The sequence below is a fragment of the Salmo salar genome, chromosome 01 (assembly GCF_965601325.2).
Source record: "Salmo salar chromosome 01, fSalSal1, whole genome shotgun sequence".
Taxonomy (NCBI): Eukaryota; Metazoa; Chordata; class Actinopteri; order Salmoniformes; family Salmonidae; genus Salmo; species Salmo salar.
The window spans coordinates 39268163-39295671 of record NC_138291.1 but is presented as its reverse complement, the minus strand read 5'-3'; the positions used below and the strand labels follow the sequence as shown (position 1 = coordinate 39295671).

Sequence of the window (27509 nt, the reverse complement as noted above, 5' to 3'; positions counted from 1 at the left end):
GCCGCCCTAGTCATAGTGTTCTCTCTGCTACCGCACGGCAAGCGGTACCGTAGCGCCAAGTCTAGGTTCAAGAGGCTTCTAAACAGCTTCTACCCCCAATCCATAAGACTCCTGAACATCTAGTCAAATGGCCACCCAGACTATTTGCAGTGCCCCCTCACCCCCTCTTTATACCACTGCTTCTCTCTGTTTTAATCTATGCATAGTCACTGTAATATCTCTATCTACATGTACATACTACCTCAAATAACCGGTGCCCCCTCACATTGACTGTATCGGTACCCCCCCCGTATATAGTCTCGCTATTATTTTACTGCTGCTCCTTAATTACTTGTTACTTTTGCCTCTTATTCTTATCTGTATTTTTAAAAACTGTGTTGGTTAGGGGCTTGTAAGTAAGCATTTCACTGTTGTATTCGGCGCATGTGACTAATAAAATTTGATTTGAGGCTGTAATCGCTGTCAAAGGTGCTTCAACGAAGTACTGAGTAAAGTGTCTGAATACTTCTGTAAGTGTATTTCAGTGTTATACTTTGAATAAATGTTAAATTCAAAACGGGTTTTGCTTTGTCATTATGGATTGTTGTGTGTAAATTGGGGGGGAAACTATTTTAGAATTAGACTAATGTACATTTTTTGGGGGGAAAGTCTGGGTCTGAGTATGTGCTGTATGTCGGTAATCAGTGACTTTTGCCTCCCCAAAAGCTGGTATTGGACCCAAAAATCCCATATTGGTTTGGCTTTAGTGTTTTTCATTCCATTAAATGTGTTTGGGATCTTTCCTACAGGCAGCCATGTGAAATCCTGGATGTACAGTCTCCCCACCATTCCAACAAGCCGGTCAATGGGCACGCCAAACTTCAGATGGACGGGGACTCCATAGTCATCAGTGACAGTGACGAGGATATCCCCAAATCAAAGGCCAATGGGTCAGTCCGTAAGATTCGCAATTCAAAGCTGCCTCTGAAATGTCACCCTATTCCGTATATAGTGCACTACTTCTGACCAGAGACCCCCGACCCTGGTCAAAAGTAGTGTACTATGTAGGGACTAGGGTGCCATTGCGAATGCACACATTCTTTATCTATGTCCATTTTGGCTTTGATAAAAAACTTTTGGCTCTTCTCCCCTTATGTCTAAAGGAAGAAGAAGAAATCTGTCAACCCTTCTGTGTTCAAGTACAAAGTGCAGCCCATCAAGGGAGGCAGTGAGGCAATATTCACAAAGGCTGGTCAGATGAGGTGAGTCGTGAGACTTAACTACGTCCACTGACTGACCGTCCATGCACTGTTACTATTGTGGTAGATTTCACAATACATTTGCCTTCCTGCTAAGCAGCTTATATTGTTATTCGACAGTCAATCCCCTCTTCTTTTTAAATATAACTAAGGGTTATACCTTCTCTCTTTCGCACTTATTTTAGCCGTAAGAAGAACACGTTTTCACGGGACAGATTAAAGCTGCTGCTCAAACAGCACTGTGAACCACAGAATGGCGTCATTGTGCTCAAGGTATGATTTAACACTAGAGTTTTAATGAAATGTCATTTGGTGTTCCTTTTTAAGCAAAAACCATTTAAACCGTGGATAACAGGATTGTCTTGTCACATTCATTTGAATCCAGTAACTGTCATTTTTCTCTTGTGTTGCTAACTGTTTCTTGTTTGTGTTTCACACTTAGGCATCAACTGTTTCTAAGTACAAGTTGGCAGAACAGCACTTCTCCCAGTTCTTCCCTGACGAGCCCCCTGTGTTTGTCTTTAGTCCCCCTCCTAAAGGGCGGGGCAAACCCAAGAGTGTTTCTTCTCCTGGAGAGGTGAGGATTGGCAATGTTCATCCCAAATGGGCCTATGCGTGGGTCTTGGTCAAAAGTTCTGCACTGTATAGGGAATAGGCTGCCATTTGGGACACATGCCATATGTAGACCCGTTGTCAAGCATTACTCAGTGAAGATAACCATTTTATTACATTGTAATGATAACTGTTATAATTTGACTTCCATAATGGTTTTGTCCAGTAGACTTGTCAGTAAAGACCTCTATGAATTGTAAAGCGTCTCAGGACTCAATAGCGTTTTCATAATTTCCTTTTAGATGGGATACAACTTACTGAAAGCAGCAGAGAAGCTTCGTCTGATGCAGCAGAAAGAGGAGATGATGGCTACAGGTGAGTCCAGTATATTATAGTTGATAATAGTTAGCATGTAAGTGCAAAAACTGGTGCACTGTTGTCATGTAAGTTCTAATGAGACCGTCCCAAGATATGTAAGAATGATCCCACAATTTGGCTGCCATGTATACAGTGCATTCGTAAAGTATTCAGACCCCTTGACTTTTTCCACATTTTGTTACGTTACAGCCTTATTCTAAAATGTATTAAATAATTTTTTCCCCTCATCAATCTACTCATAATAACCAGTAATGACAAAGCGAAGACAGGTTTTTAGACATTTTTGGTAGTGTATTTAAAGTAATACAAAAAATACCTTATTTACATAAGTACTCAGACCCTTTGCTATGAGACTCAAACTTGAGCTCAAGTGCACGCTGTTTCTATTGATCATCATTGAGATGTTTCTACAACTTGATTGGAGTCCACCTGTGGTAAATTCAGTTGATTCGACATGATATGGAAAGGTACACACCTGTGTTTCTAAGATCCCACAGTTGACAGTGCATGGTAAAGCACAACCAAGCCAGGAGTTCGAAAGAATTGTCCATAGAGCTCCGAGACAGGATTGTGTCGAGGCACAGGTCTGGGGAAGGGTACCAAAACATTTCTGCAGCGTTGAAGGTGCCCAAGAACAGAAGTTTGGAACAATCAAGACTTCCTAGAGCTGGCTGCCCAGCCAAACTCAGCAATCGGGGAGAAGGTCCTTGGTCAGGGAGGTGAACCCCAAGAACCCGATGGTCACTCTTACAGAGCTCCAGTGTTCCTCTGTGGAGATGGGAGAACCTTCCAGAAGGACAACCATCTCTGCAGCACTCCATCAATTAGGCCTTTATGTTAGTGACCAGCCGGAAGCCACTCCTCATTAAAAGGCACATGACAGCCTGCTTGGAGTTTGCCGAAAGGTACCTAAAGGACTCTGACAATGAGAAACAATATTCTCTGGTCTGATGAAACCAAGATTGAAGTATTTTGCCTGAATGCCAAGCGTCACATCTGGAGGTAACCTGGCACCATCCCTACAGTTAAGCATTGTGGTAGCCTCATGCTGTGGGAATGTTTTTCAGCGGCAGGGACTAGGAAACTAGTCAGGATTGAGAGAAAGATAAATGGAGCAAATTTCAGAGGTCCTTGATGAAAACCTGCCTGAGAGCGTTCAGGACCTCAGACTGGGATGAAGATTCACCTTCCAACAGGACAACGACCCTAAGCACACAGCCAAGACAACGCAGGAGTGGCTTCGGGATAAGTCTCTGAATGTCCTTGAGGGGCACAGCCAGAGCCCAAACATGAACATCTCTGGAGAGACCTGAAAAATAGCTGTGCAGCAACACTCCCCATCCAACCTGACAGAGCTTGAGAGGATCTGCAGAGAAGAATGGGAGAAACTCCCCAAATACAGGTGTGCCAAGCTTTTAGCGTCATACCCAAGAAGACTTGAGGCTGTAATCGCTGTCAAAGGTCCTTCAACAAAGTACTGAGTAAAGGGTCTGAATACTTATGTGAATGTGATATATATATATTTTTTTATATACATTTACAGAAACATCTAAACCTGTTTTTGCTTTGTCATTTTTGGGTGTTGTGTGTGTAGCTTGTTTAGGGGGGAAAAACTAGGCTAATGTAACAATGTCAAGGGTTCTGAATACTTTCCGAATGCGCTGTGTTTCCAGAAAATTCCAGAACCATCACATGAAATCAATATGCTTTAGTTACAACAATATCTGTTATGTTCAGCGCATGAAAAGGCCAAGCTGAAGAGGGAGAAAGAAGATAATTTGGAAGCCAAAAAGAAAGAGAAGGAGGACAAAGAAAAGAAGAGAGAAGAGATGAAGAAGATGTTTGAAGAGGAGAAGCAGAGGAAGAAAGTGGAGAAGGAAAAAGTGAGTCGATATGAGGAACTTATTTTTTGATCAATTTCATTGTTTAATTGACATTTGATTTGTGCACCATACTTCTTCTCATGTCTCATTTTACTTAATATAGATTATACTGTATATATCATTATACTGTATTGCAGGAGAGGGAGAAGCTGAAGGAGGAGAAGAAGCAATATGCAGAGCGACTGAAGATATGGAGCAAACCCAGAGAAGACTTGGAGTGTGAGGACCTGAAGGTGAGCAGCCCCAGAACATCCTAAGCTTGTCTTTATTTGGCCTCATCCTCCATAGTTGAAACATATTTACTTTTTCTATTTAATACAATAAAGTCTTGTTTTCCTGGGCCCAGAGATGTTTGTGCTGTATCTACAGTTCATATAGTCTGTATGAGTTAGCTATACAGCACAAACGCACCTGGGACCAATGTTCCCTCAAATGTTCGGCACTGAGCAAATTTCAGCTCTACTGAGCGCAAACTTGGACGTTGTGAAAATTCGGTGCAACTTCCAGCGCGCCGTTACTGTGAACACTGAGTAGGCTACTGTGGCAATTTGATCGTAATGTAGGCCTACCAGAGTGGCCTACCATCAAAAACAATGGAGAAAATGCATCCCTTAACATATTAACATGGAAATAGCTGTTCTATCATTCAGCCTACAATAGCAGTCAATGTGTGATGTTTAATGTAGGCCTACATTCCATGAGACTTTTGAAAAAAACATGCAGGGCTTGACCTGTTTATCAACTTGTCCTTCAGACAAGCAGGTGACAATGTTTTATGTAAGAAACTACTTTACAAAATACAATGCATTATTATTCCAATACCATTATTACAGAGAATCAGATTAATTATCCTACCCTTTGCATATTGGTCACTTGGTTTATTCAAGCATGTCTCAAAATATAATACTGCCTCTTTAAGACAAAAAGCTCTTTACCTGACTCACTTTTCCAAGACTGCTAGAAATGTACATGTTTTGTGCTCTTGTAGGAAGCAATCACTCCCCCCATTGCTGACTACACAATATCTATAACTGGGGTAAGAAGTCACTAACTAGCAAAGGATATGAACAAATGTGCACATGTGGCTACTCTCGCTTTGATCTCAAAACAAGAGCATCTACATGCTTTAAACACAGTTCGTAGCTTCATCCCCGTATAGCGAGCGCGCACACACACCAATTGATTAATGGACTGCTGAATGTACACTACCATTCAAAAGTTTGGGATCACTTAGAAATGTCCTTGTTTTTGAAAGAAAAGCACTTTTTTTAAATGTTTTGGTCCGTTTTTAAAATAACATCATTGAACAAACTTAGTGTAGACATTGTTAAAGTTTAAATGACTATTGTAGCTGAAAACTGCTGATTTCTAATGGAATATCTACGTAGGCGTACAGAGGCCCATTATCAGCAACCATCACTCCTGTGTTCCAATGGCACGTTGTGTTAGCTAATCCAAGTTTATCATTTTAAAAGGCTAATTGATCATTAGAAAACCCTTTTGCAATTGTGTTAGCACAGCTGAAGATTATTGTTTTGATTAAAGAAGCAATAAAACTGTCCTTCTTTTAGACTAGTTGAGTATCTAGAGCATCAGCATTTGTGGGTTCGATTTCAGGCTCAAAATGGCCAGAAACAAAGACCTTTCTTCTGAAACTCGTCAGTCTATTCTTGTTCTGTGAAATGAAGGCTATTCCATGTGAGAAATTGCCAAGAAACTGAGGATCTCGTACTTTTCTGTGTACTACTCCCTTCACAGAACAGTGCAAACTGTCTCTAACCAGAATAGAAAGAGGAGTGGGAGGCCCCGGTGCACAACTGAGCAAGAGGACAAGTTCATTAGTGTCTAGTTTGAGAAACAGACGCCTCACAAGTCTGCTTTTTTGACACCACGCTCCAAAAAGCAATTGCTGCAGGCTCTAGTTTTGTCTAATCTTGATTATTGTTCAGGCGTGTGGTCCAGTGTTGCAAGGAAATACTTAGTTAATCTGCAGCTGGCCCAGAACAGAGCGGCACGTTCTGCTCTTCATTGTAATCAGAGGGCTGATATAAATACTATGCATGCTAGTCTCTCTTGGCTTTGAGTTGAGGAAAGACTGACTGCATCACTACTTTTTATAAGAAACATTGTGTTGACAATCCCAAAGTCAACTTACACACAGCTCTGACACACACACTTATCCCACCTGACATGCCACCAGGGGTCTTTTCATAGTCCCCAAATCCAGAACAAATTCAAGGAAGTGTACAGTATTATATAGAGCCCTTATTGCATGGAACTTCCATCTCATATTGCTCAAATAAACAGCAAACCTGGTTTCAAAAAACAGATCGAGCAACACCTGTTTTGTGTGGACCCCAGGAAGAGTGGCTGCTGCTTTTGCAACGGCTAATGGGGATCCTAATAAAATACCAATACAAAATGACAATAGTCTATTTGCATATAGGCCTACTACAGCTCTGATTGGTTATGCCGCACCGGTCTGTGTAGAGTACAGGCTGAATCTTGCATGTCATTGCAATAGAATCCTACTTTGACGTGTTCTGCATACAATAATGTCTTGCGTAGTTAGTTTTACATACTAAGTACTGTACGTTGGATTAAAAGTGGCCAATATTGCATTGATTCGATCACAATTCCCACAGTAAAGAGACTTTGAGTTTTCCCAGTTAACACTATCAATCTGGTGCTTTTCTGCGTGGGCTGGTATTTATTCTGCATGGCAGTCCCGGGGAGATAGGCGCATGCACACTGCTTAGAGGGAACATTGTCTGGGACCGTGCTAGTTTTTGAGGGGGTTGGGACACAATCAAGTTTGGGAAACATTGTCATAAATGTTATCTTTAAATTGGTTTATGGGATTGACTGAATGGTATAACCATTATTGTTAAATGACTTGTTCTCAATGAATTACTAGTTAAGTAAAGAATATTTAGGCTTCTGACTCACTCTCCTTTATGGCTTCATGTCCAGAATCTCCCAGCCCCGGTCCCAGTGAAGACCCGTCTGCATGCAGAGCTATTTGGAGACGCCCTCATGGTACTGGAATTCCTCAAAGCTTTCGGAGAGCTCTTTGACCTGAAGGATGAGTTTCCAGAAGGCATCACACTCGGTGAGAAACACTGGCAAAACGTTGTATTTTTACAATCACTGGTCCTGCACCTTTTAGTTTTATCACCCATGTTTGCTTTTTGAGTATAGTTTGTCATTGCTTGTGTGAAAGTACGCTGGTACAGTGACCGTCTGGTTGTGTGTGAAGAGTTTTATGACTGTGGGGCCCTTGTCTCTGTGTTCCAGAGGTGCTGGAGGAGGCCCTGGTAGGGTCGGACCCTGAGGGGCCGCTGTGTGAGCTGCTCTTCTTCTTCCTGTCGGCCATATTCCAGGCCCTAGCTGAGGAGCAGGAGGAGGTGGCCCGTGACCAGGTGGCTGAGGCGGACGCCAAAGGTAGGGATAGAAACGGGCCTCGACAACGCTTGTTTAGTATCAACTAGTTAACCCATTGATTGGTCACCAAATAGACTCTGGATGTTATCAATGGCGACATTTCATCCAGGATGTAGGATTGACTGACTTTTAGCATCATGGTAAAATCTTCGGTTTCATTGAGGTAAACCATCTTCCTTGTTGGCAGATCTGAGTGAGGCCCTGGATGATGATGCGGACCCCACCCAGTCAGCCATCAGTGCTGTGGCTTCTCTGGCTGCTGCCTGGCCTCAGCTGCACCAAGGTGAGAGAAGGACAACAGTCTTTGATATAGTCAATGTTCATATACAACTATTTGTGCATTTGTTTATTTTGTACTGAGAGCCTGGCTCCCAAACTGGGGTGCACCCCCGGGGGGGGCATGAGGGGTCATTACGGGAGGGGGTACGACTGTCTGGCTTTAAACTTACTCTTGGAAGTTGTAATAGTAGAATACAGAAGGTGCAATTTCTCAATTGGGTAGTGTATCAGTTCCTCTTGTCTTAGAGCTATTTATAACTTGTCAGAAATGTCCAGATCAACTAGCCCATGTCAGCTACCGTTTTAGAACATTCTTTTTGCCCATAGATATTGTAATTTTTAATTCTCAAATATCACGTGAATACACATTAGACACGGCAAAATGTATTGCATGAAAATAAGCTTGAAACCTGCAAAATTCTCTCCAACAAGAGGGGTGTAAACAGTTTATGAACTGTGTTTGTGCCCATAGAAAGTGGCGCGTGCAGGATGTTCCCCAGTGCTGTGAGGGGGGCCCCGAGTGATAAAGTGTGGGAGCCCCTGCTCTAACTGCACATGACTCGGTCTCCATAGGATGCAGTCTTTAACTATATACAGTAGTATAAACAATAACTATACAGTACATGACTCTGTCGGTGTCTGTAGGCTGCAGTCTGAAGCAGTTGGACCTGGACAGCTGTACTCTGTCCGAGATCCTGAGGCTGCACATCCTGGCATCGGGGGCCGACTGTAACTCCGCTAACACAAAGTTCCGCTACCAGAAACAGGGAGGCTTCGGCTCTACAGACGACCCCTGTGTTGAGCTGAGACTGGCCAACCCGGCTCTGATCAAGAGGCTTTCCTGCACTGCTGTCTATGACCTGCTGCCAGGTGAGACTGAGAGAGACACACCGATTGAAGCCACATGACTTGGGGAAACACTGGAGTGATCATACAGGGTAACGCCTTGAGTGTAGCATGAGTTTAATGGATCTGTGGTGTTCTGTCCCAGGTGAGAAGCTGAAGATCCTCCATGCGTTGTGTGGTAAGCTGCTGACCCTGGTGTCTACCAGGGACTTCATAGAGGACAGCGCTGACGAGCAGAGACAGGCCAAGCAGGAGCTCAGGGAACTGAAGGCTGAGCAGCACCGCAGAGAGAGGGAGGAGGCTGCCTTCCGAGTCCGCAAGAGGAAGGAGGAGAAGTTGAAAGAACAGGAGATGAAACTGAAAGAGCTGAAAGAGAAACATGAGAAGCTGATGGAAGACGAAGGAAGAAATGGCTACATGAAGACTGAGGAGATGAACACCAGCACTGAGAGCCATTGGGAAGAGAAGACCGAGGATGAAGAGGAGCAGACAACCAACAGCAAGACTAAGAAGCGTAAGTAATAGCCTTCAGTCCTCTTACCCTAGATGTACATACTACTAGCAATCCTAGAAGGCTTTCACGTAGTGTGACTCGATCAATTGTTGTGGTGAACAGTAAAATTAATGCGAGTGTTTTGGAACTGGAATGTTCAACATAGTTGTGTGGTCCAGGTCAATATGCAGTTAACTATTTTCCCCTCTGGTTAGTCTTGTTATTGCCGTTCTAACATAGACATTTGATTTCACCCATAGAGAAAGAGTGCAGTCCCAAGGAGAAGCAGCCTAAAGACGAGCATAAAGAGGTGAGCCCAGGCCTGAGCCCAGAGGAGCTTGCTCAGCAGCAGCAGAGGGAGAAGGAGCTCCAGGAGAGGATTCAGAAGGCTGCAGCCTGCACCTATATCCTCCCCCTGGGGCGTGACCGCCTCTACCGCCGCTACTGGCTCTTCCCCTCCACACCAGCCCTCTTCGTGGAGGACGACTACTTCGGCCTGACAGAGGACATGCTGGAACCCCAGGAACCGACCCAGGAGCCAGCCAAGGCTGAGGGGATGGAGGTGTCTCCGAACGAGGCCAGAGAACCAGAGGACCTCTCCCAGACAGGCTGTACCCCAGGCCCTGTCTCCAAACCTGTCCTCCCAGCCCTTGTCCAGAGCAGCTCTGCTCCCCCAGTGAACCGTCCTAACCAGTGGGCCTTCTACAGCAGTCCCCAGGAGGTAGAAATGCTGATTGAGGCCCTGAACCCACGGGGCCACAGGGAGAGCAGCTTGAAGGAGGCCCTGGTGCAGGAGAAAGAACGCATTGCGCAGCTACTCGATACCGCTGCAGCAGCTGATCGCTACAACCGCACAGGTACTGATTACTGCAGTCTACCAGACTATAGAGGAGAGGCCTCTGGCTATAGCAACTTGATCCAAATGGCCAATCTCTTTCTAACATCAACAGGGCTGCATTTACACAGGCAGCCCAATTTTGATATTTTTCCCCCACTAATGTTTCTTTTGACCAATCAGATCTGCGAAAGATCTGATGTTATTGGTCTAAAGACCAATTAAGCCTTGTTCACACTGTAGGCCTTAATGATCAAATCAGTTTTGTTTTTCTAATCTGTTTTGGAAAACCGACTGTCCAAACAGAAAGTTACACGTGACCAAATCAGATTTGTCTTCAGACCGAAGTCATTTGCTGACATGGCTACGATAGTTGTCATAGTGATGTGGTGCTTCTGCTTCTTATCACTCAGGAGTTATGTGGCAAGTTAAAGTGACAACGCTTCCCAGTTGCTTAGAATGTTCAAAAGCATAGTGTAAGTACACTTTTTTAAAGCCTCAAAGGATCAGATGATCCAACTTTCAAAATTACTCCATTTAGGCTAGCCACAGCAGTCAACTAGCTAGCTAGGTAGCTGTTTTAGCTTTCTGGCAATTAACAAGCTAGTTAGCTACCACATGTTCTTCTCAAATTGTCAACAGAGTAGCTAGCAAGGCCTGTTGCATTGCCAGGAATCTGATTTGTAAACCACCTAAGAAGGTGGCTAGAAATGTAGCTTGAAATATCAGATTCTGTCCTTTTCTGGCTGTTCAGACTGAATGAAAAATAACTGTTTCGACTCGGATATGCAAAAAATTGGGATTTGAGTCACTTCAAACTGCCGACGTGAACTAGGCTTTAGTTGGAAAAATATCCGAATTTGGCTGACTGTGTAAACATAGCCCAGTTGTCACTGACTCCATATAGACTCTGGTCCACTGGTTTGTCTCACTGCACTTCAGCAGAGAATCACTTCTGGAGTGAATGAGTGAGGGATGATTTTCAATTCAAGTGTTCCTACTGTATGTTTGGGATATGCACTGTTTTGCCTGTAGTTTTGTTTGTTTGCAGATATTAAACCAGAGGCTGGTGGTAGCAAAGTGGTCTCGGCCAGGTCCAAGGCTGCCCCTGCTCTACCAGAAGGCACAGCGGCTCCTGCTGAGAAGTTCATGGGCAACCGGCTGAGAGACCTGCTGCTAGATATAGAGGACCGCATCTACCAGGGTACACTGGGTCAAATCAAGGTTAGGAGTAGTGGTGGCTGTTCGGCATGATAAATGTCCAATAGGGTGGGGGCAGGGTAGATGTCTGAGGGGGTGAAAATGTTGTGGGGGGGGGGGGGGGGGGCAGGTACCTAACTAGTGGTGGCTATTCAGCAGGCTGATGGTCTGGGGGTAGAAGCTATTGGTCAATCTGTTACTTTTAGCCATGATGCGCCTTTACTGCTGTGTCTGAGTAATGGAAGTGAACAGGCTATGGAGAACGGGCTATGGAGAACGGGCTATGGAGAACGGGCTATGGAGAACGGGCTATGGAGAACGGGCTATGGCTCGGGTGTCTGAGGTCCCTGATCTTCTTGGCCTTCCTGCAACACCTGGTGTTGTAGGTGTTCTGGAGGGCAGGCAGTGTACGCCCAATGGTGCGTTCGTCTGAGCATACCACCCTCTGTAGTACCTTGGGGTCAGCGGCGGTGTAGATGCCGTACCAGGCTGTGATGCAACCCGACCAGACAGTATGGTCTCGATGGCTCTCCTGTAGAACACTGAGGGATTCTTGGGGACAGGCCAAATTTCTTCAGCCTCCTGAGGTTAGTGTCGCTGTCGTGCCTTCACCAGTGGCCATGTGGTTTGACGCCCGTTGATGAAGATGGGGGCGTGCCCAGCCTGGTTACTCCTGAAGTCCACAATCCACTCCTTTTTTTTGTTTTGCTGACATTGTGGGAGAGGTTGTTTACCTGGCACCACACCGTCAGTGCATACCTCGTGCCTGTAGTTTGTCTATGGAATGTCAGGGCGATAGGTGAATTGGAGAGGGTCGAGTGTGTTGAGGTGATGTAGTCTTTGACTAGCCTCTCGAAGCACTACATGATGACGGAGGTGAGTTCTATGGCTCGGTAATCGTTCAGTTGCTTTCCTTGGGCATGGGGATGATGGTGGACATCTTGAAGCAGGTGGGGATAACGGCCTGAGATTGAAGATGTGGGAAAACACAACCGCTAGCTGGTCTGCATGTGCTCTGAGGATGCCGTTAGGGTTGGCATCCTTGCAACGTTTAACAAGCACGTAGCCCTCGTCCTCAGGAGACTTTCCTCAGCAGCTCAGTTGTGAAGCGTGAGGAAAAAGGTGTTTAGCTCGTGCGGTATGGGCGGCTTTGTTATCCGCGACTTGACTGGCTTTCTTTTTGTAATCTATGATCATATAAGGCCCTACAACATACATCAATGCTTTTTTTTGTTTATGAGTCTGGTGACTGAGTCTGCATATTTATTGATGTTATCCCCATAGATGACCTGGAACATATTCCATGTGATCAAAACATTCTTGGAGAATGGATTCTGGTTGGTCAGACCAGTGCTGTGCAGACCTGACCGCCAGAACTTCCCTCTTGAGTCTTTGTTTGTACTTGGGATGGAGTAAAATTAAGTCATGGAGTTGCTTCCATTCAGCCACAAGCGCATTACTGAGGTCGGGCACTGATGTTGGGCAATTAGGCCTGGCTTGCAGTCGGCGTTCCAATTCATCCCAAAGATGTTCGATGGGGTTGAGGTCGGGGCTCTGTGCAGGCCAGTCAAGTTCTTCCACACCGATCTCGACAAACCATTTCTGTGTGGACCTCGCTTTGGGCACAGGGGCATTGTCATGCTGAAACAGGAAAGGGCCTTTCCCAAACTGTTGCCACAAAATTGGAAGCACAGTTGTTTAGAATGTCATTGTATGCTGTAGCTTTAAGATTTCCTTTCACTAGAACTAAGGGGCCTAGCCCAAACCATGAAAAACAGCCCCAGACCATTATTCCTCTTCCACCAAACTTTACAGTTGGCACTATGTATTTGGGCAGGTAGCGTTCTCCTGGCATCCTCCAAACCCATATTTGTCTGTCGGACTATCAGATGGTGAAGCGTGATTCATCACTCCAGAGAACCCGTTTCCACTGCGCCAGAGTCCAATTGAGGCAAGCTTTACACCACTATAGCCGACGCTTGGCATTGCGCATGGTGATATTAGGCTTGTGTGCGGCTGCTCTGCCATGGAAACCCCTTTCATGAAGCTCCCAACGAACAGTTCTTGTACTGATGTTGCTTTGAGGCAGTTTGGAACTTGGTAGTGAGTGTTGCAACAGATGACAGACAATCTTTATGCATTTCAGAACTTGGCGTTCCCGTTCTGAGCTTGTGTGGCCTACCACTTCGCGGCTGAGCCGTTGTTGCTCCTAGGTGTTTCCACTTCACAATAACAGTACTTCTACATTCAAAGTTACTGACCTCTTCAGTAAGGCCATTCTACTGCCAATGTCTGTCTATAGAGATTGCATGGCTGTGCTCGATTGTCTACACCTGTAAGCAACGTGTGTCTTAAATAACCAAATCCAGTCATTTGAAGGGGTGACCACATACTTTTGTGTATAAACGCAAAATGTAAAGTGTTGGTCCCATGTTTCATGAGCTGAAATAAAAGATCCCAGAAATGTTGCAATCACACAAAAAGCTTATTTCTCTCAAATGTTGTGTACAAATTTGTTTTCGTCCCTGTTAGTGAGCATTTCTCCTTTGCCAAGGTAATCCATCCACCTGACTGGTGTGGTATATCAAGAAGCTGATGAAACAGCATGATCATTACACAGGTGCACCTTGTGCTGGGGACAATAAAAGACCACTCTAAAATATGCAATTTGTCACACAATGCCACAGATGTCTCAAGTTTTGAGGGAGCCTGCCGGAATGTCTACCAGAGCTGTTGCCAGAGTATTGCATGTTAATTTCTCTACCATAAGCCGCCTCAACAGGGTTTGAGAGAATTCGGTAGTACATCCAACCGACCTCACAACTGCAGACCACGTGTATGTCGTTGTGTGGGTGAGCTGTTTGCTGATGTCAACATTGTGAAGAGCGTGCCCCATGGCGGCGGTGGGGTAATGGTAGGGGCATGCATAAGCTACAGACAAACAACAAAATTGCATTTTATTGATGGTAATTTGAATGCACAGAAATACTGACGAGATCCTGAGGCCCATTTTTGTTTTAAGGTATCTGACCAACAGATGCATATCTTTTTTCCCAGTCATGTGAAATCCATAGATTAGAGTCTAATGAATTTATTTAAATTGTTGGATTTCCTTATGAACTGTAACTTTTGTAATTGTTGTATGTTGCGTTTATACTTTTGTTGAAGTCCCCCTTGACAATGAATGCTGCCTCTGGGTACGTGGTCTCCAGCTTGTTCAGGGTCCAATGAAGATCTTTTTATATATTTTTGGTGTCTGCTTGGGGCGGGATGTACACAGCTGTGGCGATAATCCCTGATTTCTCTCGGGAGGTAAAAAGGGCGAAATTTGATGACCATGTATTCCAAGTCGGGTGAACAGAAATTCCTGTAGATTTCCCCCGTCACACCACTTGATATTGGTCATAAGGTAGAGCCCTTCCGTCTTTGTTCTTGCCAGAGATCCCTCTTCCTATCCTCTTAATGAACTGTAAAACCCTCTGTGTATAATCTGTATGTGTACCATGGTGCAAAGGGGCAATGTTATGATGCTCTGGTTGGTCAATAGCTCTTTTTCTGATTAATTGCTTTATTTCACATACTAATACAGCTGCACCGTTGCTTCACCGCCTGGTATGGCAACTGCTCGGCATCCGACCGCAAGGCGCTACACATGGTAGGGCGTACGGCCCAGTACATCACTGGGGCCAAGCTTCCTGCCATCCAGGACATATATACTAGGCAGTGTCAGAGGAAGGCCTTAACAATTGTCCAGTCACCCAAGTCATAGTTCTCTCTGCTACTGCACCAGCAAGCGGTACTGAATCGCCAAGTCTAGGTCCAAAAGGCTTCTTAACAGCTTCTACCCCCAAGCCATAAGACTGCTGAACAATTAATGAAATGGCCACCCGGACTATTTACCTCGAACCCCCCCCCCCCCCCTGTTTTACACTGCTGCTACTTGCTGTTTATTATCTATCCATAGTCACCTTACCCCTACCTACATGTACAAATGACCTCGACTAACCCGTACCCCTGCACATTGACTAGGTACCGGTACCTCCTGTATATAGCCTCGTTATTGTTACTTTTCATTTTTTACTTTATTGGACTGCGTTGTTGGTTAAGGGCTTGTAAGTAAGCATTTCACGGTAAGGTCTACACCAAATTTGATATGATATGCAGCAAAAAATCTGTTCTTCATTGTTAGTAATGATTAGGTATTTGACAACATAATGAATGAGCTGTTATGAGGGACTATGAATTGTTTATTTTTTATATACAGTGGTAGGCAGAGTTATGAATTGAATCTGAATGCTTTCCAATTTTCCTCCCAAACTTTAAAAATGAACATGTATTTTTCAGGGAATGAAAACATTGATTTGATGACATCTCTGGTTGGTCATGTATTGTAGGTGATGGAGAGGAGTGAATGGAGGAAAGCACTGGAGGAAGGCCACTATGAACTGCTGAGCCCCGAGTTGAAGGAGAATGGTTTTGGGAAAGGAGAGAACGGTGACGTGGAGAAAATGGAAATAAATGATAACTTGAAAAAAGACGGGTAAATGCTGTACATCCACCACATGGTCTGAATTTTGTGCTACTGTCTGTCAAATTGTGCACCAAGAGGTTAGCTAGATATAATGAATGGTTACATTGATGAATTGTCCTTATGTCTGATAAAAAGACGGCTACCATATACTTAAATGAGTTAGGTGTTTGTTCACAATATATATTTTATCTGCAAAGTACACTATACAGTACTTTGGGAAAGTATTCAGACCCCTTGACTTTTTACAGTTTATTACATTACAGCCTTATTCTAAAATTGATTATTTGGTGTTTTCCATCAATCTACACACACTACCCGATAATGACAAAGCAAAAACAGGTTTTTAGACATTTTTGCAATTTATGAATAAACTGAAATCATGGTTGCTTAAGTATTCAGACCCTTTACTCAGTACTTTGTTGAAGCACCTTGGGCAGCATTACAGCCTCGAGTCTTCTTGGGTATGATGCTAGAAGCTTGTCACACCTGTATTTGGGGTGGGTTTCTCCCATTCTTCTCTGCAGATCCTCTCAAGCTCTGTCAGGTTGGATTGGGAGCGTCGCTGCACAGCTATTTTAAGTTCTCTCCAGAGATGTTAGATCAGCATGCACTGGAGCGCAATTTTGAGTCTGATAGCAAAAGGGTCTGAATACTTATGTAAATTTGGTATTTTATATTTTTTATCCCCCTTTTTCTTCCAAATTTTGTGATTACAATCTTGTCTCAAATCTGCAACTCCCCAACGAGCTCAAGAGAGGCAAAGGTCGAGTCATACGTCCTCTGAAACATGACCCCCCCCCCATGCCGTGCTTCTTAACACCCGCTTGCTTAACCCGAAATCCAGCTGCACCAATGCGTCGGAGGAAACACTGTTCAACTGATGACCGAAGTCAGGCTGCATGCATCTGGCCTGCCACAATGAGTCACTAGAGCGCAATGAGCGAAGTAAAGCCCCCCCCTCCCCCCATGGCCAAATCCTCCCCTAACCCAGGCGATGCTGTGCCAATTGTGCGCCACCCTTTGGGACTCCCGGTCATGGCCGGTTGTGACACAGCTTGGTATCGAACCCCCGGCTGTAGTGACACCGATGCAGTGCCTTAGACCACTGCGCCATTCGTGAGGCCCTGTTTTTATTTTTTTATATATTTTTTTTATATATAAATTAACAAAAATGTCTAAACTGGTTTTCGCCTTGTCATTATGGGGTATTGTGTAGATTGTGGGGAAAAACAACATTTAATATCATTTTTAGATTAAGGCTGTAACATAACAAAATGTAGAAAAAGTCAAGGTGTCTGAATTCTATCCAAATGCACTGCATTTAAAAAAGTATCTGGACACCCCTTCAAATTAGTGGATTCGGCAATTTTAGCCACACCCGTTGCTGACAGGTGTTAAATCAAGCACACAGCCATGCAATCTCCATAGACAAACATTGGCAGTAGAATGCTCAGTGACTTTCAACTTGGCACCATCATAGGATTCCATCTTTCCAGCAAGTTAAATTTCTGCCCTCCTAGAGCTGCCCCTGTCAACTGTAAGTGCTGTGGTTGTGAAGTGGAGACGTCTAGGAGCAACAATGGCTCAGCCGCGAAGTGGTAGTCCACACAAGCTTACAGAACGGGACCGCCCAGTGTTGAAGCGCGTAACACGTAAAAACACTCCCTACCGAGTTACAAACTACCTCGGGAAGCAATGTCAGCACAATAACTGTTTGTTGGGAGCTTCATGAAATGGGTTTCCATGGCCGAGTAGCTGCACACAAGCCTAAGATCACAATGCCTAGCATCGGCTGGAGTGGTTGTAAAGCTCACTGCCAGTTGACTCTGGAGCAGTGGAAATGCATTCTCTGGAGTGATGGCTTGCGCTTTACCATCTGGCTGTCATACGGTCCAATCTGGGTTTGGCGGATGCCAGGAGAACGCTACTTGCCCCAATGCGTAGTGCCAACTGTAGACTTTGGTGGAGGAGGAATACTGGCCCAGGGCTGTTTTTCATGGTTTGGGCTAGGTCCCTTTGTTCCTGTGAAGGGAAATCTTAACGCTACAGCATACAATGACATTCTAGATGATTCTGTGCTTCCAACTTTGTGGCGACAGTTTGGGGAAGGATCTTTCCTGTTTCAGCATGACAATTCCCCTGTGAACAACACGAGGTCCATAGAGAAATGGTTTGTCAAGATTGGTGTGGAAGAACTAGCTGGCCTGCACAGAGCCCTGACCTCAACCCCATCGAACACCTTTGGGATGAATTGGAACGCAGACTGCGAGCCAGGCCTAATCGCCCAACATCAGTGCCAGACCTCAGTAATGCTCTTGTGAATGGAAGAAAGTCCCTGCAGCAATGTGCCAACATCTAGTGGAAAGCCTTCCCAGAAGAGTGGATGCTGTTATAGCAGCAAAGGGGGGACCAACTCCATATTAATCCCCATGATTTTGGAATGAGACGTTTGACGAGCAGGTGTCCACGTACTTTTGTTCATGTGGTGTATATATATTTTATTGACTCCCAGAGGCGAGAGCATAGGATCAGTAAAAAAGCATGTGCAGGTTGAATATTTCATTGGTCAGGTTCCAGGAGCTGAAGGGAGAGACCAAGAGGTTAGCTAGATAGAAATATGGTTACATTGAGTTAATTAAGAAAAGGCCTGGGTACCAGACAAGTACAAATTTGATGTTGAACTTGTTTTTCATACGGTTTGAATAGAGAAGCTCATGTCCTCAAATGGCAACAGCTGGTTCAATAAGAGTTTCAAATTCCACATAGCTTTTTGTATTTTCTTTACTCATTCTTTCATCCCCACTGTATCTTTGACACCCAGAGGAAGATCTTTGTTGACACCCACAGTTGAACACCATCTCTCTGTCTGCTCCATGTTCCAGTTTACAGGTGTCATTGTTCAGGATACAGGAGCTAAAGGGGGAGAGTATCAATGTTGCCTCCAGCCCCAGCACCCCTCAGCTGGTCAACAACACAGTCCACTACCTGGCTCAGGCCCTGGCCCACATCCAACAGGGCATCGAGAGGAAGTTCCTCAAGGCTCCACTGGGTAGGCCAGCAAAACTCAGAAGTTTCCGTAGAGAACTGGTATTGTCCTTATTGCACCCTATTCCCTTTGTAGTGCACTACTTTTGACCGGAGCACATAGGGAATAGGGTGCCATTTTGGGCGCGGTGTGCACTTAAATCATTGTGAATTGTATTAACTTTGAGCTGCAGATTAAGGCATTTCCTGGATTAAAAAATGTCAATTGAGAATCTCTATTAAAATGCTGTTTAGGTCAAGCTTTTGGTCACAGAGACCTTTATCAGAGCATCTAACAGACCTTAACTGCCAGACAGGCAGGGAATAAGTGCCACCTGTGATTTAATGTCTGCTCAGACCTGTATTTTTCACACACTAAACTGGTCATTAGAAAGGTCCATGCTTATTGCATTTGTGTTTAGAGCTGTTAATGATATGTTTGACGTTCAAATGTATCTTGTGGACTGTCATGGCAAACGGTGCCTCATCTTTGTTATCCCCTCAACAGGAGATGAAGACTCTAAAAAGGACCAGAAGGCAAAGAAGAGAGACAAGAAGAAAGATGAGGATCAAAACAGTGAAGGTAAGGATGATGGCAAGAAAGGAAGGCAAAATCAGCACTATGAAATTGAAAAGCTCTTTTTCCCCAAGCATGACGGATTTGAGATATATAAAATCCGTCATGCTTGGGGAAAAAGAGCTTGTCTATTTATATATCACACACACACAGTACCAGTCAAAAGTTTGGCTACCTACTCAGTCAAGGTTTATTTTTTCTATTTTCTACGTTGTAGAGATGATATTGTAGTGATGATATCAAAACTATGAAATAACACGGGGTAACCCAAAAAGTGTTAAACAAATCAAAATCTATTTATTTGAGATTCTTCAAAGTAGTCACCCTTTGCCTTGACAGCTTTGCATTCTCTCAACTAGCTTCGAGGTAGTCACCTGGAATGCATTTCATTTAACAGGTGTGCCTTGTTAAAAGTCAATTTGTGGAATTTCTTACCTTTAATGCGTTTGAGCCAATCAGTTGCATTGTGACAAGGTAGGGGTGGTATACAGAAGAGAGCCCTATTTCTTTAAAAGACCAAGTCCATATTATGGCAAGAACAGCTAAAATAAGCAAAGAGAAACGACAGTCCATTACTTTTAGACATGAAGGTCAGTCAATCTGGAATATTTCAAAAACTTTGAAAGTTTCTTCAAGTGCAGTCGCAAAAACCATCAAGCACTATGATGAAACTGGCTCTCATGAGGACCGCCACAGGAAAGGAAGACCCAGAGTTACCACTGCTGCAGAGGATAAGTTCATTCGAGTTACCAGCCTCAGAAATTGCAACCCAAATAAATGCTTCACAGAGTTCAAGTAACAGACACATCTCAACATCAACTGTTCAGAGGAGACTGTGTGAATCAGGCCTTCATGGTCGAATTGCTGCAAAGAAACCACTACTAAAGGACACCAATGAGAAGAGACTTGCTTGGGCCAAGAAACACAGGCAATGGACATTAGACCTGTGTAAATCTGTCCTTTGGTCTGATGAGATTTTTGGTTTCAACCGCCGTGTCTTTGTGAAACGCAGAGTATGTGAACGGATGATCGCTGCGTGTGTGGTTCCCACGGTGAAGCATGGAGGTGGTGTGATGGTGTTGGGGCACTTTAATGGTGACACTGTTGGTCAATTATTTATAATTCAAGGCATGTCTACCACAGCATTCTGCAGCGATACGCCATCCCATCAAGGTTTGCGCTTAGTGGGACTATCATTTGTTTTCAACATGACAATGACTCAACACACTTTCAGGCTGTGTAAGGGCTATTTGACCAAGAAGGAGAGTGATGGAGTGCTGCATCAGGTGACCTGGCCTCCACAATCACCCAACCTCAAACCAAATGAGATGGTTTGGGATGAGTTGGACCTTAGAGTGTGATATGTGGGAACTCCTTCAAGATGGTTGGAAAAGCATTCCAGGTGAAGCTGATTTGAGAGAATGCCAAGAGTGCAAAGCTGTAATCAAGGCAAAGGGTGGCTACTTTGCAGAATCTCAAACATAAAATGTATATATTTTGTTTACTGTGTTATTTCATGGTTTTGATTCTACAATGTAGAAAATAGTAAAAAGGAAGAAACCCTTGAATGAGTAGGTGTCAACTTGACTGGTACTGTATATTATCTTAATGATACCAATCTGAAATAAGATAACAGTAAAATATGTACACTGTGTACAAAACATTAGGAACACCTTTCTAATATTGAGTTGCACCCCATTTTGCCCTCAAAAGCCCCAATTCGTCGGGGCATGGACTCTGCAAGGTGCCGAAAGCGTTCCACAGGGATGCTGGCCCATGTTGACTCCAATCCGGGCTTGATCACAACCGGCTGTGATTGGTTATCCCATAGGGCGGCGCACAATTGGCTGAGCGTCGTCCGGGTTTGGCTCGTATAGGCCGTCATTGTAGAGAATAATTTGTTTTTAACTGACTTGCCTAGTAAATAAAGGTTAAATGTATTTTTTAAAATTTTTTTATTGCTTACTGTGGGTGGTGAACCATTCTTGATACACAAGGGAAACTGTTGGGAATGAAAAACCAGGCAGCGCTGCAGTTCTTGACGCACTCAAACCGGTGCGCCTGGCACCTACTACCATACTCCGTTTGTCTTGCCTATTCACCTTCTGAATGGAGCCCATACACAACCCACGTTAATGGTCTCGAGGCTTAAATCCTTCTTTTAACCCGTCATCTTCACTAGTTTTGAAGAGGATTTACAAGTGACATCAATAAGGGATCATGGCTTTCACCTGGACAGTCTGTCATGGAAAGAGCCGGTGTTCCTAATGTTTTGTACACTCAGTCTTGATCTGACAGACTGTCTCCCCTCCCCTCAGGTGGCTTTGACAGTGGTGGGTTGGTGAAGACTGTGTTGACTTGTGTTGTAGATGATGGAGAGGAATGGAGGATGTTTGACTGTGTTTCTGACCCCATCAGGAGGTAGTGACAGTGGTCGGGTGGTGAAGACTGTCCAGGAGCGTTGGAGGGAGTCTCTGCTGGGCTGTTCCAGCCTGTCTCAGGTCTTCCTCCACCTCTCCACACTGGAGCGCAGTGTCATCTGGGCCAAGTCTCTGCTCAACGCCCGTTGTAAGGTCTGTCGCAGGAAGGGAGATGCAGAAAACATGCTGCTGTGTGACAGTTGCGACAGAGGACACCACATCCACTGTGTCCGCCCCAAACTCAAGGTAGGATGGATTATGCTTTTGTTCACACATGGCCTGCAGGGTTGGATGACGTCAACCTTTGTGCTATGGTGCTTAGGTACCCATAAAACATTTAGATATACGATGGTATCGCCCCGTTGGTCAACCAGTTCTGATTTTTTGTTTTTTTTTACAATATTTTTTTTTTTTTTTTAATGATTTGAAATGGACAGCTAGCGCAAACTAGCATGCTACAGGAAGGACGAGGGGAATCATGGCAAAATATATTTTGGATCCTTTTATTTTTTTATAGCATTTTCCTCTGTTGGAGCTGTGGCATGAATGAGGTTGGTGTCTGACTGTAGCGTGATGAGTTGGACAATTATGAAGGCGCCAGCTGCAGAGCATGCAACTCTGCTGTCCCCAGAACTAGATAATATTCAATGGTTTGCATCTTCCTCTCTTATTAGGCCTAGGCTATATATTGTAGGTGGGTTGAAGCCTACATTGCTAATGATTAGCTATGGAAATGGCCCTCTTCTACACATTTCTTAAGATTTGCTCAGCTGTACTTTCTCATTCGATTTTTTTCCATTTCGATATTGTTTAGTCAATTTCACTTGTTGCCTGCAATGTCATTCTAAATCAAGCTGTGCTAGAGAATCGCCTTATAGACAGACTTTCACAATTGTTCTATTTTGAAAGCTGCAACTTTAGGACATTAAACACTTTATTAGAATGGCCTATTTGGGAAATACTCTTCGTAACTTTAACTTGTCTTAATGCATTGGTAGGCTATTTTAATTAGTAGGATTGTTTGTTCCCAACGGCAAGGAGGGAAGCACGCATTAAGGTTTGCTCCACTGTAAGGTTTGTTCAAACTACTCGTTAGAAAAATCTATCTTTTACACCACACATTGCATGGTACTCCTTTCTTTCTCATATTTCTCAAGTGAACAGCAAACCTGGTTTTAAGAAACAGTTACAATCAACACCTTTCCCCTATTTGACCTAGATAGTTTGTGTATGTATTAGTGGTGCAACGATCACAACTCACGGATCAGATCACGGCTTTGAGTCATGGATCTGATTTGTTTTTCGGGTTAGCAAAAAAAGGGAGTCTAACTTTGCTTTCCATTTATTACTTGAAAAACACTTAAAGCAAGGAAGTTTTCAATGTTTAAATAAATAAAATCTTAAAATATATAAAATACTCAATTGTTAAATTAAAGTGCAATATGAGGCATGATACCTTCTTCCTTTGAACAATAGTGAATAAAAGAAAATTGCCTGTGTCCACATCAAAAAAAGGAAGCAAAGCAGACTTGAACTTATAACTTCAAAATCTTTTTCAAAAAGATGAGAAAGTCTACATTGTCTGGGGAGAGGGGAGACCTCTTTGCAGTCACTATGTCCCCTGCCTTGGAGAACACCCTCTCGCTAGGAACTGAAGTGCCAGGTAGCGTCTCGCCATCATGGCAATATGAAGGTATTTACACTCATTGCTTTTCCACCATGCCAGTGGATCACCATCCACTGGGATGCCTCCTCTTTGATGGTGTTGGAAAACGTCTTGCCTGTGTCCTTGCTCACAAAGGTCTCCCCGAAACGCTCCTTCATGGCCAAATTATTTTGTGGAGGAGGTGCCTCTGAGTCTGTGTCGGTTCTGTGGCCAACCCTGCAGGGTCAACCCTGCAGAAAAAATTACTTGATCTATTAAACAAATTATTTATTATCATATTTCATAGAACTATAATTGTGGCAATACCATTATTCCAAGTCAAAAATGGATGATTCTAATAGCAATAGCATAGATGACGATTAGACTGCAGTATATTTATTATTTAAGTAATTCACTTTAAAAAAAAAAATTTTACACACCTCTTCAGTGGCCACAATCTCGGTGGTGAGCTCACTGTATGTCCTCCGGTGTAGGGCAGGGACTAGGTGAGACAGGGACTTGAACCTTGGATCCAGTGCAGTAGATCTATGAAAGTAGTCCTGTAAATTAGGGGGTTATCTGGGGTTCAGTCCTCTCTAATGGCAGCCTTGACATCTCTAGTGATGGTGCAGTCTTCCTCACTTGGGGCCATGGATTGTAGAATCCTTGTTTTCAGAGGTAGAATTAAAATCAAATCACATTTTATTGGTCACATACACATGGTTAGCAGATGTTAATGCGAGTGTAGCGAAATGCTTGTGCTTCAAGTTCCGACCGTGCAGTAATATCTAACAATTTCACAACAACTACCACACAAGTGTGACGGAATTAATAAGAATATGTACATATAAATATATGGATGAGCAATGGCCGTGCGACATAGGCAAGATGCAGTAGATGGTATAGTATATACATATGAGATGAGTAATTTAGGGTATGTAAACATATCAAGTGGCATTGTTTAAAGTGACGAGTGATACATTTATTACATCCAATTTTTAATTAAGTGGCTAGAGATTTGAGTCACTATGTTGGCAGCAGCCACTCAATGTTAGTGATGGCTGTTTAACAGTCTGATGGCCTTGAGATAGGAGCTGTTTTTCAGTCTCTCGGTTTTCCTGACACCACAGTCCTAGGGCCCTCACCTCCTCCCTGTAGGCTGTCTCGTTGTTGGTAATCAAGCCCACTACTGTTGTGTCGTCTGCAAACTTGATGATTGAGTTGTAGGTGTGCATGGTCACTCAGTCGTGGGTGAACAGGGAGTACAGGAGAGGGCTGAGAACGCACCCTTGTGGCGCCCCAGTGTTGAGGATCAGCATGGTGGAGATGTTGTTTCCTATCCTCACCACCTAGGGGCAGCTCGTCAGGAAGTCCAGGACGCAGTTGCACAGGGCGGTGTCGAGACCCAGGGTCTCGAGCTTAATGATGAGTTTGGAGGGAGGGTACTATGGTGTTAAATGCTGAGCTGTAATCGATGAACAGCATTCTCATATAGGCATTCCTCTTGCCTGGGTGGTAGGGCAGTGTGACTGTGTCGTCTGCGGACCTATTGGTGTGGGTCTAGGGTGTCAGGTAGAGTGAAGATGATATGATCCTTGACTAGTCTCTCAAAGCACTTCATGATGACTACAGGGCGATAGTCGTTTAGCTCAGTTACCTTGGCATTCTTGGGAACAGGAACAACGGTGGCCCTCTTGAAGCATGTGGGAACAACAGACTGGGATAAGGATTGATTGAATATGTCCGTAAACACACCAGCCAGCTCGTCTGCGCATGCTCTGAGGACGCGGCTAGGGATTCCGTCTGGGCCGGCAGCCTTGCGAGGGTTAGCACATTTAAATGTTTCACTCACATTGCCCACGGTGAAGGCGAGCCTGCAGGTTTTGGTAGCAGGCTGTGTCAGTGGCACTGTATTGTCCTCAAAGCGAGCAAAGAAGTTGTTTAATTTATCTGGCACTTCAGTTCCTAGCGAGAGGGTGTTCTCCACGGTAGAGGAAATAGTGATACCCTCTCCACAAACAATGTAGACATCCTCATCTTTTTGAAAAATAATTTGAAGTTATAAACTCAGGTCTGCAAGACGTCGGTGTCCGCGATGGGGCTGGTTTTCTTTTAGTAATCCGTGGTTGTCTGTAGACCCTGCCACATACGTCTCGTGTCTGAGCCGTTGAATTGCAACTCTACTTTGTCTCTATACTGACGCTTAGCTTGTTTGATTGCCTTGCGAAGGGAATAGCTACACTGTTTGTATTCGGTCATGTTTCCGGTCACCTTGCCATGATTAAAATCAGTGGTTCGCACTTTCAGTTTTGCGCGAATGCTGCCATCAATCCACGGTTTCTGGTTGGGGAAGGTTTTAATGGTCACCGTGGGTACAACTTCACCGATGCACTTGCTAATAAACTCGTTCACCGAATCAGCGTATACATCAATGTTGCTGTCTGAGGCTATCCGGAACATATCCCAGTCCACGTGATCGAAGCAATCTTGAAGCATGGAATCCGATCGGTCGGACCAGCGTTCAACAGACCTGAGCAGGGGCGTTTCCTGTTTTAGTTTCTGTCTATGTGCTGGGAGCAACAAAATGGAGTCGTGGTCAGATTTGCTGAAAGGAGGGCGAGGGAGGGCTTTGTATGCGTCGCGGAAGTTAGATGATCCAGAATGCTGCCAGCCCAGGTTGCAGATTCAATATGGTGATCCCATACATGAGACTTAAATGAAGCGGGAGGTTTTTCCAGTTCTTCAGCTCCTCCGCTAACCATGTCTGTCACTGCTCTTTTTTCTTTGCTTTTTGCAACACGAGCATCCAGGATTGATTCGTTGGGATTCAACATGCCCCGTTCTCAAGAACAGTTCACACAACTGTTTTATAAAAAAAAAATTCAAATCAACCTTCAGGCTTCAGAATAAAACACAGCACGCATCTGTCTTTATCTTTTCAGTGCAACTCTGCATTGAGATTTAGGGAATTATTACTTTAAAAAGTGTTTCACACCATGATGGTTGAACTTTGCAATTGATCCGCGGTTCACATGCATGGTGAACCGCGGGGGGTGATCAACTATGGTCCGTTACACCACCAGTATGTATTGATATGTAGGCTTTTTGAAATTTCTTTTAAAATGTATGTGGGCATTGTGTCAAGAAGAGCCCGTGTGGCTCAGTTGGTAGAGCATGGTGTTTGCAACGCCAGGATTGTGGGTTCGATTCCCACGGGGGACCAGTACAGGAAGAAGAAAAAAAATGTATGCATTCACTACTGTAAGTCACTCTGGATAAGAGCGTCTTCTAAATGACTAAAAATGTTTAAAAAAATGTAAAAGAAGCAGTGCGGCTTGGTTGGGTTGTTTCGGAGGACGCATGGCTCTCGACCTCCACCTCTCCCGAGTCCGTACGGAAGTTGCAGCGATGAGACAAGACTGTAACTACTACCAATTGGATACCACAAAATTGGGGAGAAAAAAGAGCTTTTAAAAAAAGTCTGCTGCAGAGAGACAGGAGCCATGAGAAAACGAGTTCTTTCACTCAGTCAACTTCGGTACAACATACTATGGGGAGTGGCACTCTCGAGACTTCGGTTGAATGATCTACAATTACGCCTGACAAGGACAATGAAATCCACTCCTCGCTGGAAGCCCCGCCTTCCACAGGTGATAAGCGTGAGGCTCAGATTCATTCCTTCAATTATTTCGCTCTTTACCTTGTTTACAGTAACTATTCACGCTGCTAAAACAAACAAATGGAAAACGACTGTCTTGCATTGCTGCAACTAAACTGTCCCATAGTGGTAGGTTGTGCTCACCCCATGGATGTTGTGTGCTGAAGCTTGTACTTGTTTTGTAATCATTTTTGTTGTTGTTATTCTTCAGTTTGTTAGTGCAATGAGTAAGATGGCTAAGAAATTGACAGACGACGATGGCTAAGCCGGGTTTGGGGTCATGCCCCCTGTCAGGGTTATAGCATTTTTCTGAAAGATACTCACGCTCTGTGTAGTTTCTCTGCTTGGAGGACGCTCAGGCGGCTCTCGCTCGAACCAGTCCGTGTGCACATTGCCACATACTGTGTACAAACTCCCTGGAAAGACGTGTAGAATTCTTCGGCTTTCCTTTTCAGGGACCGATGGGGTGGTCAGCGCAAATGTCTTGTCTGCCTGCGCGTGGGGCA

The 27509-nt window shown here is 44.3% G+C and overlaps 1 protein-coding gene across 3 annotated transcripts in view; it reads left to right on the top strand.

Annotated features, from left to right (window-relative positions):
- LOC106602003 (bromodomain adjacent to zinc finger domain protein 1A) overlaps positions 1–27509 on the top strand; it is a 46721-nt gene that overhangs the window by 10891 nt on the left and 8321 nt on the right. For all 3 annotated transcript variants that reach the window (XM_014194462.3, XM_014194448.3, XM_014194456.3), the window contains exons 4-21: positions 789–929; positions 1143–1241; positions 1424–1511; positions 1681–1815; positions 2093–2165; positions 3906–4051; positions 4189–4284; positions 7025–7163; positions 7349–7495; positions 7683–7778; positions 8420–8644; positions 8766–9134; positions 9374–9970; positions 11000–11172; positions 15543–15688; positions 18562–18728; positions 19212–19286; positions 21699–21946. In XM_014194462.3, the coding sequence (XP_014049937.2) occupies positions 789–929; positions 1143–1241; positions 1424–1511; positions 1681–1815; positions 2093–2165; positions 3906–4051; positions 4189–4284; positions 7025–7163; positions 7349–7495; positions 7683–7778; positions 8420–8644; positions 8766–9134; positions 9374–9970; positions 11000–11172; positions 15543–15688; positions 18562–18728; positions 19212–19286; positions 21699–21946 (3160 nt within the window). The remainder of the gene's footprint in view (positions 1–788; positions 930–1142; positions 1242–1423; positions 1512–1680; positions 1816–2092; positions 2166–3905; positions 4052–4188; positions 4285–7024; positions 7164–7348; positions 7496–7682; positions 7779–8419; positions 8645–8765; positions 9135–9373; positions 9971–10999; positions 11173–15542; positions 15689–18561; positions 18729–19211; positions 19287–21698; positions 21947–27509) is intronic.